Source organism: Poecilia reticulata, linkage group LG8 (assembly GCF_000633615.1).
Source record: "Poecilia reticulata strain Guanapo linkage group LG8, Guppy_female_1.0+MT, whole genome shotgun sequence".
Lineage (NCBI taxonomy): Eukaryota > Metazoa > Chordata > Actinopteri > Cyprinodontiformes > Poeciliidae > Poecilia > Poecilia reticulata.
In genome coordinates, this window is record NC_024338.1 from 16,536,640 (window position 1) to 16,547,614 (window position 10,975).

At 41.1% G+C, this 10,975-nt stretch overlaps 1 protein-coding gene across 3 annotated transcripts; it reads right to left on the bottom strand.

Moving 5' to 3' along the window:
* Window positions 1–206: 206 nt before the first annotated feature.
* Window positions 207–8,929, bottom strand: LOC103468889 (protein Wiz-like). 3 transcript variants are annotated; one of them, XM_008416270.2, is made up of 7 exons: window positions 8,738–8,929; window positions 6,695–6,820; window positions 5,932–6,267; window positions 4,611–5,063; window positions 3,936–4,442; window positions 3,269–3,844; window positions 207–3,177 (listed from the first exon to the last, which is right to left on the bottom strand). In XM_008416270.2, exons 1-7 carry the CDS (start codon window positions 8,823–8,825, stop codon window positions 2,915–2,917), a joined length of 2,349 nt encoding a protein of 782 aa, XP_008414492.1. In that variant the 5' UTR covers window positions 8,826–8,929; the 3' UTR covers window positions 207–2,914. The 3 variants fall into 3 exon arrangements, with proteins under 3 accessions (XP_008414492.1, XP_008414491.1, XP_017161724.1); XM_008416269.2 differs by having other exon boundaries at window positions 209–3,177; window positions 5,716–6,267; window positions 8,738–8,928; XM_017306235.1 differs by lacking the exon at window positions 8,738–8,929 and adding an exon at window positions 8,537–8,660 and having other exon boundaries at window positions 209–3,177; window positions 5,716–6,267.
* Window positions 8,930–10,975: the final 2,046 nt, after the last annotated feature.

Below are 10,975 nucleotides of genomic sequence, written 5' to 3' on the forward strand. Positions count from 1 at the left end.
TTTGGTTCAAAAAGAAGTACACTAAAATCCCTCTTTAGTGTACTAAAGAGGGATTTTAAATTTTGAACAGACTAACTTATTTTTTAGTGTTAATTGTAACTTTAAATTTTTGTAATGGAAAGTTACAAAAATAAATTTGGTTCAAAAAGAAGTACACTAAAATCCCTCTTTAGTGTACTAAAGAGGGATTTTAAATTTTGAACAGACTAACTTATTTTTTAGTGTTAATTGTAACTTTAAATTTTTGTAATGGAAAGTTACAAAAATAACTTTGGTTCAAAAAGAAGTACACTAAAATCCCTCTTTACTCTGATACCCCTAAATAAAGTCTAGTGCATTCAATAGCCTTTGGAAGTAACCAATGTGTAAATTAATCTCAGTGTAAATAAAGGTGATCGAAACTCATGCTAGTAACTGCACACCTACCTACCAATCCATCCCCAGCATGAAAAATGGTGGTGGTGCTTTTATACATTCAGGACAGAGAAGCTGGTTTAGAGTTAATTTGACGTAAATAGAGATAAATTACAGGGCAAGCCTAAAAGAAAAGCTGCTAGATGAGTCTAAGCATGCAGCCAGAGCTACGATGGAACAGGTCAGATGAGATAATCTGTGGTGAAACTTTAATTTGATGTTCACAGATGTTCCCTGTTAAATCTGACTGAGCTCGACTATTTTGCAAAGAACATTTCAGTTTCAAGATGCTCAAAAGCTGGTGGAAAGGTGGTTCTACAAAGTGTTGACTCAGGTAGGGCGAATACAAATACAAGCCTCAATTTTCAGATCTTTATGTGAAGAAGAAGTCTTAAAATTGCGTATAATGTTGGTCTAACAAATAAAATGCCTATGAAATAAAGGAAAGATTACTGCAGTACTGGATCTTGGAAAATCAAAAAATGTCAACATTGACATTTTTATTATGTGTGTTAACATCCACTTGCCAATGAGACAAACGATGGAAATTAGTCACTTGCCTATAATCATATATATTTCCATGTAAATGTTTATTAATACATCTTGTCCTATTTTAAAATAAAATAAACTTGACATTGCAATGTGACAAAAAATGTAGAGAAAGGGGTGTGGATATTTTTGCAGGGCACTCAAACAAGTTTTAGTGCAATCTCACTAATGGAAGAGGCTTCTCTAGGACACATCATCCCTATTATTAGACAGACGGCATCACACTCCTCACATCACAACCCCACCCAACTTCACCCTGAAACATCTAATCAGCTTGAACACAAGCACCACCAAGGCTGTGTGCTATCTGGTCTGTAAAAACATAACTTCTAAAACCCATCTCTACCTCTGTGGTTCATTCCTTTTTAAAGTCTTACATTTTATTGTTACCTCAATAACAACAATAAAAAATAGGTTTCTGATTATTTTATGTGTTTAACATTGCTGCAGTTTTGACACCAGCCTATCTATTAGTTGGGTTGAAAAAAAAAAACCTTTTGCAATATAATCCCAAAGATATTTAAAGAGTAGGACCTGCTCCATATGTGTTTCAAATCAGGGCTTGGAGAAAAGGTGTGAGAGAGAGTGACGCAAATGCACCAGAAACTAATTTCAGAACAGGAGAGGGGGAAAAAAAAAAGACTCGACACATTTTTTTCCATCAACAGCTTGCTATAATTTATCTGAAGATGAAACATAAGCTGCCAGGCACCCTGGTTACTATGGTAACTATCAAGTGAATAGCAGAGTCGTTCTGGCATCTGTCCCCACAGTGATTTTTTTTACAGGGAGTAAAGACACAGGATCAACAGTAAAGCTCTGAGCTGCGAGACAACACGTCTGCAGCTTTCCAGGACACAAAATGTCTGTCGTGTAGCCAGCAGAGGCCTGACTGATCTGAAAGCAGGAAGGCTGTTTAAAGACCCTGGAAGGAGAAAACTGAAGAAACAGCACAGCAGGCTATCGGCTTTTACTACGTATTTACCTGGGCACCTGCTAAGAAAACAAGGATTTTAAACCGAAGATAGTTTTTTAGTTTTTTTTTAACCAGCAAGTTAATCAAAAATCAAACCACACATCTGCATTTAAAAAGAACATCGAGAGAGCCTTATGGAAAATATTGGATGTGACGTTTATTTTACTGGGATTTTATGTGATAGAACCACACAGCATCGCAGATAAATGTGTATCAAAAGGAAAAGATATCCAAAACCTGCGTACATTAGTTTTCAAAATACAGCTGCGGCTCTAAACAAAGGAGGTTTTTTGTCCATTCTTTCTGCAGAATCATAACCTTTGTGAGACATGATGAAGACTGCCTGTAAACAGACATTTGTAAGTTTGGCCACAGATTCTCAAATCAATTTGGGTGGGTCTTTCTGGCACATTAATATTCTCTAATGAAAATAAAATGAAAATTGTAGCTCTGGCTGTATTTTTAAGGTTCTTGTTTTGCTGGGAGGTAAACCTCTACGTCATCAGATGTAAGCAAAAATATTAATTACCAGAAATAAAGTCTTGAAAACATCAGTATTTGTAATTAATGTATAGAATGTTTCACTTATTGTACTGACACAAAAATAAATGAATTTTTAAAAAATATTCTGATCTTGAGTTGAATGACTGTAAACTGATATAAGTTTACACCAAACTAAACTCAAGTAACTATTAAGGCAAACATTTCCACTAAATTTGATTTAAGGGTATCAGAAGAAAGTAAGATGAATACAAATGCAAAAAGCACAGTTCAAATTTTAAACAAACTTTGTGTTGGTTTATCACAAAAAATCCCCCAAAAACACCAGAGTTTGTGGTTGTCCTATTGTCACCTTCCTAGAAGTGATTTTTTAAAATGTATTAATTTATTTTTTTGCCAAAATCACTTTTCAAAAAATGACTTCAGAAGGTGACGATTTCCCAAATGAGCTAAAGTTAAACAGGCATGAATACCTTAAATTCTACCTTGGCGGTGCATTTCCAACAAAGACAGAGTGGTCCTTACCTTCTTCAGGGAGGAGCGGTTACCCTGCATGTAGTTGCGGTGCATCTCCAGGACCTTTTGTGGTCTGCTGCGTATCCAAGCACTAAGCGTCTCGATAGGCGACCCGTTCACAGACCACTCAGTCACGCCAAACTGTCTCAGGTGGGCTCGCGCATGGCTGGCTAGAGCCTTACGATTCTCAAAGTAAAAGCCGCACAGCTCACAACTGGGGTCTGAATAACAGAAAAGGATTAGAGTTCTTGTTTAGGGATGAATGATTGGAATTAGAAGGGACTCTGCATGAGCATGATGGCTGCAGCTTACCCTGGTGTCCGTGCTTTTCTGGTGAAGGTTTCCTTTTGTAGGAGAAATCGTGTGGAAGCGATGGGAAAGTCTTAAGTCGATGTGCATGTGTAGCAACAGCCTCTGCTGACTGGGTCTTATCTGACATGGGCCTTTTGGCCAGAGGGGACAATCGGAACAACTTCCCTGCAGGTTGGGAGGCAGATGGACCCACGGGGCCGAGGCCCTGCTTGAGCATCCTTGACCCGGACTGCACCAAACTGAGAGGAGACTTACGAAACTTGGAGGACTGGTAACCTGAAACACCCAAACCGTCTGAGCCACGGGCTCCTGCCGCGTTTTCCCACAGTGGACTGTTGGTTCCTTGCCTTGACTCTTTCTTCACTCCTTGGTCCAAGCGAGATGAACTACTGGACCGTCGCTTGTGCATGACTTCCCTAAGGGTGTCGATGGGCGAGCCATTGACAGACCACTCCGTGATRCCCATTTGCCGCAGATGGGAGCGCGCGTGGCTGGATAGACCTTTGCGGTTCTCAAAGTATTCCCCACAGAACTCGCATCGAATGTCCCTCGTAGGCTCCACTTCATGGGCCATGGCTGAGAGAAAACCAGGAGATAAAACAATACATTACAATTTTCATTAGGAAATTAATGCACAACAATTACACCTGAAATTCTTTCAATTTACCTAGGTTAAGGGGATAAACTTTGTCGGACTTGCTCCAGTTTGAGCTCGGCGGCTCAACCGGAAAACCTCCGGCTCTTCCCACAGACCCAGGCGCAGTGACCTCCACCTGCACTGGCTCCGGCTTTGGCTTGAGAGCCAGGCTGATCGGAGACATCGGTGGAGCTGAGCTGGATTTGGACATCACTGACTGAGGAGGACTGGACGGGCGTGCGAAGGCGAAAGGCAGGCGACTGAGGAGTGGAGACGAGGAAGGTGACAGAGGAGAACGAGGAGGTCCCGGAGAGGACGGTGGGGGGGATTTGAGAGCCTTGAGAGGCTTGAGAGGAAGGGCGCAGGGTAGGCCTCGCCTGGTGATGATCTCCCGCAATGTGTCAATTGGAGAACCGTTGACAGACCACTCAGTAATCCCCATTTGGCGCAGGTGGGAGCGGGCGTGGCTGGAGAGGCCTTTGCGATTCTCAAAATACTCCCCACAGTACTCACATCCTATTTCCTTTGGAGGTTCATCTAGCAGACAAGAGAATTCTTACTTTTAGACTTTTATTTCCATTTCACAAATACACATTACTTTGTCTTTATCAGTAAAATAAAATCCTAACAAATGGTGGTTGTAACATGCAGAACTTCAAGAGGCAGAAAAATTTTTTGCAAGGTACTGCATCATGAGTCACTTACTGTGTGGAAGGGCCATCAGCTCCCCGCTGCTGAGGCGGAAGACCTGCATGGAAGAGGTCTTGAGACGCTTGGCAGGCGGACCTGGTAGAGACGAGGCAGAGGAAGAGGAAGAGGTAGCTTTGGACCCACCCCCAACTGTGGTCACCTTGTAGAGGAGTGACGCGGAGGAAGAAGAAGAGAGCGTTAGCAGCGACTGCTTTGTAGGGGGAAGCGCTGGGGACACGTCCTGAGTTTCCGTGGGACTGTCCAGCTGCAGCACACTCGCCTTGTGCTTGAAGTCATCTGTGTCCATGAGCTGGCTCAGGAGTTCAATAGGAGAGCCTTTGGACTCTGAGTACTCAACGCCAAAGTGTCGCAGGTGGGCTCGCGCGTGGCTGGATAGGCCTTTACGAGTCTCAAACCAGGCGCCGCACAGCTGACAAACGATGTCCTTGTCGGAGTCCATATCCAGTGCTGTAAACAAACAGGAAATCAATGAATTAACACCAGAGGAAGCCAAAGTCAAAACTGTATTGAAGTACAGTTTTTGAAAATTTGTACTTTACTTGAGCAGCATTTTTTGGGAAAACTTAAGACCTCCACTGCACTATAATATAACGATAAAATCATACTTTTTTCTCCACTACATTTCTCCAAAGACTTTTGTTACTTATTATTTCCATTGGCCTTGTTGGGGAGTTTATGCCTATTTTGTTCCACTGACACACAATAAAATTACAGTGTATCCCTGAATGAATAACGCACAAAATTTTAAAATGTCTTTGATCATTAAGAAAATCTAGAAAAAGTCAGACTAATGCATTATTGATGATCTATGATTGAAGAACTGTACAAATGAGCAGATCATTTTTCCAAATATTCTTGACTATGCTGAAAAAACAACTTCAAAATTTGAGGTATTTTCAATACTTTAGTATTTTTGAAAACACATACTTTAATACTTTGAATTAAGTAATAAGTTGACAGAACTACTTTTACTTTGACGAGTAAGATCAGTACTTTGATTTAAATGATAAAACTGAGCACTTGGTCCACCAGTGAATTAGCACTGATAAGACTGAACAATTACTAGAACTCAGTCTTGGGCCAGAGTGATGATGCTTACTGAGGTTGAGAGGAGCATCGTTCTCCTGCGGAGCCCAAAGCGGTTTGGATGTTGTGGTTCCGGAGGCAGCGGATAGATTAGAGGTCAGGCATTTCAGCCCCCCAACTTTGTGCTCTTGTGAGCGCAATGGGGAAGACACGGGCAGTAGAGATGAAATGGGGGCTTTCTTCACTACTGAGGAAGGTGAGCTGGAATGAGCTGGAGCTGGAGAGGCACCTGGAGACGGTGTGGGCGTAGCGGAGCCAGAGGGCACCGCCTTCGCCGCTTTGGCCAGTATGGAGAGAGGAATGGGTTTCTCGTCCAACTCCATGTCCTCCATCTCTTCGGCTTTGAGGGAGACGGGCAGGGAGGGCTTCTTGGGCGAGAGCAGGGATGAGCTGATTTTGCCGTCTATGCTGCGCTCCATGGCTACCCGGTGGAGCAGCTCGATGGCCGACCCGCCACTCTCTGAGACGGTGAAGCCCAGCTGGCGCAAGTGAGCGCGAGAGTGGATGGAGAGTCCACGTCTGCTCTCGAACTGAGAGTCACAGACCTCGCATTTCCACTTCTTGACTGTAAAAGATGAGAAATTGTGTTACATGTGTGGTTCAAATTGCCAAAGATATTCAAAAAGTTTTCACCTGTATGCAAAATGGGCTTTCCTTAACTATCCTGTCCAGGTTGTGGTTAACAGGTAAAAAGTTTTTACAAACATTTTTTTTCACCAGACTTTTTCCTTTTACATCACTTTCCCCTAGTATAATAATAAAAATAAACCTAGTCAGTTTCTTTGGCAATTATCTAGAGTGGCGTAATCTCCTTAAAGAGGGTGTCAATAACAATATGTTGGACAACTATTGTAACAAAAATGTGTGATATACTGAATTTTAAGTTTTTAAAACAAACGACAACCACAAGAAGTTTGTGGTTGGCAGAACACAGAACTTTCTAGTGGTATTAATACCTCTGTGAAGTAGATTTCTGATTTCTATGCTCTCACCCTTGCCGTCTACATCCTCCCTGAGGGAGAGGCTGTCCTTTTTTCCAGTACTGGAGCAAAGAGCATCCAGTGAGGAAAGTCGCAGACCCTCCTCATCCTCTTCATCGGCTGCTTCCTTGTCATCGCCTACACAAAACAGGAAGTTCATATAAATGTTGACGTTAATATGGCTACTCAGTAATTAAAATGGTAAATGATAATATATTACATCAAAGTGTATTTTTATTATTTAAACTAATAAGAACACATACATGTGACATTCAATGTGAATGAACTGGAACATTTCTTCTAACAACCCACCCAAAGTGATGTCAATTCAACCCTTCGCCGCAGTTATGAGACATTGAGTTTATGATCATGATATCATTTACAAACAGAGTTGTGCTTTTGCTCAGTGACTATAGTGGGATTTTTCACTAAAACTTCCCCTCATTAAACACATGAGAGATTACAACACATTAATGACATATTATAGATTACAATTAACATGTGAAGAGCTTATTTTGAATAAATTAACATCCAACTTTGAAAAATTCAGCTGATTCGCAATAAATGAGGATGGATAGATACACAGAGGATAGGTAGACAGGCTTTCTTGCGGTGACCCCTTTTACTCATAAACACTTTTTTTTTTTACCATACTTATTCCCTCCACTGAACTTTCCCCCAATATAATACTGATAATAAAAATCAACCAAGTGCTGTTATTTGGCAATTATCTAGTGTGACTTAACACTCACTAACAGTCTGCTGGACAACTGCTATAACTTTATAATTTTCTGTTAAACTCGATCATGAAAATCAACAAAAATATATCTGTGTGTAATGACTTTATTATAAAGGAGTTCTACTTTATAAACAAAAACAATAAATTAAATTTTCTTTTAAATATTTTAAGTTCTTAAGACACCTCTGTATAAAAAATATTAACTCAAAGTGAGCTCCTTGCCTGCAATACTTAAGTCCTTACAGTAAAACATCACAACCTTTTCTGCTGGAATGCAAGAAAACAGAAATGATTGGAGAGATGAATCCCTGTCAAAAAGGTCATAATTGCACTAGAGCATGAAGCAAATATGGCAGACTCGTTTCTCCGCAGTCAGGCATTCCTGGGACAAAAGTGCCATTTTCTGCGACAAATCGGTAAATCAAAAGAGACTCGGAGACAGACAATGCTTTTTGTCTGGTGGGCGGCTCTGCGCCTGTCAGTTTATCGACTGACTGTAAAAGAGCGGCGATGTGACACCTCTGAGTGCTGCGTTATGCCATTATTTTTTACATAAACACCATGCGAAATACTATTTATTAAAAAAATTGAGTGCGTGTGTGTGCGTTTGGAGTAAATGCTAACTAGACTTTGTCTCCGTTGAGGCAGAGAAACAGTGGGCGAGTCCGACACTTGCAGGTAAAAAAGTGACACTTTCATTACAGTTATCCGGATAAGTTGTGGTAAGATTATCTGTAAGCTCTCACTTTTAGTCCGTTAAAGTTACAGTGTTGCCTAGATAATGCCTCGTACAGTTTGTTTTAAAATAAAGGCATACTTGAAGGCACAGCGTGTCCTCCTATCAAAAATCAAAGCACAGTAAAATGGCGAGGATTGGGCAACTGTAGGTAATTTTACATATCCCGCAGCGTTAAAAAAAATACAATGGACGTCATTCGAGCCGTGTAAAAATAAATACCTCACAGTCATTAAGTACACACAAACTATGCCAACAAATTCACAACTGAAAAATGTGTCCCAATTTGTGTCGGAAAACAGGACCAACTCTCCCCCCGTCCCCGAAACAATAACAATGACCCGCTTTATGAGCTCCTGACATGCATGTCATGGGCTACCTGCGATTCTCTGCGCGACATGAGCTCTCTTTTCCATGGTCTTTTAGAAGAAAAACGGGGTTTTTTAATAATCTTTTTAATGGCTGTTGTCTGGATACAATGTGACTGGAGATGCGGCGCGAGACGTGCCGCGCGACGCCGCCACGGTTGTGCGATCGAAAGGGCACGCGCTGCGCAGGAATCAGGGCGCGCGGTACTCACCGGTCCGCAGTGCATCGGACTCCCGGCGGCAGAGAGCAGACAGCTTTTCCGCTATTGTTTGGGTCTGCGGGGAGGTGGAAGCAGCCATTTTGCCCCCATATGCACCGCGAAGCTAAGGCGTGACCAATCGAGAGGAGGCGGAGGTGGGGATAAATGCAGCGAGTGCCACATCAACTATGGGCATCAGGGGACACTCTCCCTTACACACGCATACACACACACACACACACAGTATCTTACCAGGGATATTTTCTCACCATGCTGATTCAGACACTTCAGACACTGCACTACTGTCACTCATCTTGCACTGTTTTTCTTAGTATTAGCAGCAAAAAGGAAGACAATGTTCCGGTGCCTTATGAACATGTATCTCATGGCATTATTACAGGGTAACAAGTTCAAACTCCAGTCACTATCTGCCTCCAGATAACAACTGTGAAATCCATCAGACGCACACAAAATGACCACAAAATAAACAGCCAATGGAATGTTTAACACAATCCTGCTTTCAAAAATCCACCCGTTTTGGGAGATTTGGTGCACTTCATTTAAACTGAGTGGTTTCTGGCTTTTAAACACAATCTGCACATATTCTGCAGCCTGCAGTTGTGTCAATTCCAGAAACTTAATGATTTGTCCATCCCAATACCAGTTCTGATGTATTTATCTTGTTGAAACACCAAATTGTGTTCAGGTTTTAACCATATAGCTGTTGAATTAAGTATATGATGATGAATTTGGAAGTATATTCTATTGACCTTGTGCACTGTGGAAAGCAACAGTTTCACAGCATGCTTCTCACCCCACCATGCTTGATAGTCAGTACAGTTTTCTTAGGTTTGAAACGCTCATTCTAATTATTAGAACCAAAACTTCTTTTTGGCTTCTTGACAAAAGGCTCAATATTTCCCTTGGCTTAAAATAAAACACATTGTGTCTAGAAAGCATTTGGTATATCAAGGTGTGTATCTGAAAAATTCAATCAAGTTTATGTCAGGGGCTTCCTTCTTGGTCTGAACCCAGTCAGGCCACAGCAATGCAAAAGCATGCTTCTCTACATGTGTTTCTATTAAAAAACTGTCAATATTCAGTTTACGTCGGAAAAATAAAATTTTGCCATCGCAGTATTTTCATTATATAAGAAACACAGTTAAAATCACACGTGAATAAGTTTGTTCACATAAGTGACTGATAAAGACGCCACACAGCAAATTCAAAAGTGTTAAATGTCTTGGTGTTAGTAGACTTTGTGCAAAAGCAGAGTTCATTTTACACTTATAGAGTCACATTCTGTTTATGTTAATCTGGGGTGTATATTATTAGTAGTTAAAATCCAGTGTTAAAACAAAGTGTTTTCGTATCAAATCTAGTGGTGTTAAAATGGAATCAATAACTCTTTACTTCTTAACTCTGAACTCCTACAGCAGTTATAACACTGAAGGAGTTCATTCATTGACTCCGACCCAGAATCACAGATTCAAAGCGAAGCGGCAGAAGCCAAGTCATTTCAGGACTATTTACTTTCCACTAGAGATGTGCCGATCAGGTTTTTTCCTGCCGATTCCGATTCCGATCACCCATGAGGGCCGATCACCGATACCAATCACCGATACCGATCACATAATTATTATTTTTTTAATCATAAGCACTACCGGTTACATTATGTGGAAAAAGGAATCATAAATTCACCTTAATTTAGACATAAACTTGTTTTTAATAACTTTTTCCAAGAAAAAAACAAAACAGGCGTTGTGCAAATTGTACTGCTATCAATAATACTATCTTCAACAGACTGAAAACATGAAGGCTCTGAAGAGGCTAAATAATAATAAGAGCCAAAATAAAACCTCTCAACATTGCCAAAAAATTCAAGTATAAAAYKTWACATTCAAAGGCAAATACAGGATCCATTACAATAAACAATCCAGAGTTACTGAATGAAAACTTCCTGATAGCATGGCGGCTAGCTGATTACTGCTAGCTCTGAGTGGCTGTTTCTGACTGAGCGGAGTAATTATGCAGAACAGGGAGGAGATCGATTATTTTTTCAGAGATTATCTGTCTCATGTTAGGACAGGGGCTGCACAGTGGCGCAGTTGGTAGAGCTGTTGCCTTGCAGCAAGAAGGTTCTGGGTTCGATTCCAGGCCTGGGGTCTTTCTGCATGGAGTTTGCATGTTTTCCCTGTGCATGTGTGGGTTTTCTCCGGGTACTCCGGTTTCCTCCCACAGTCCAAAAAC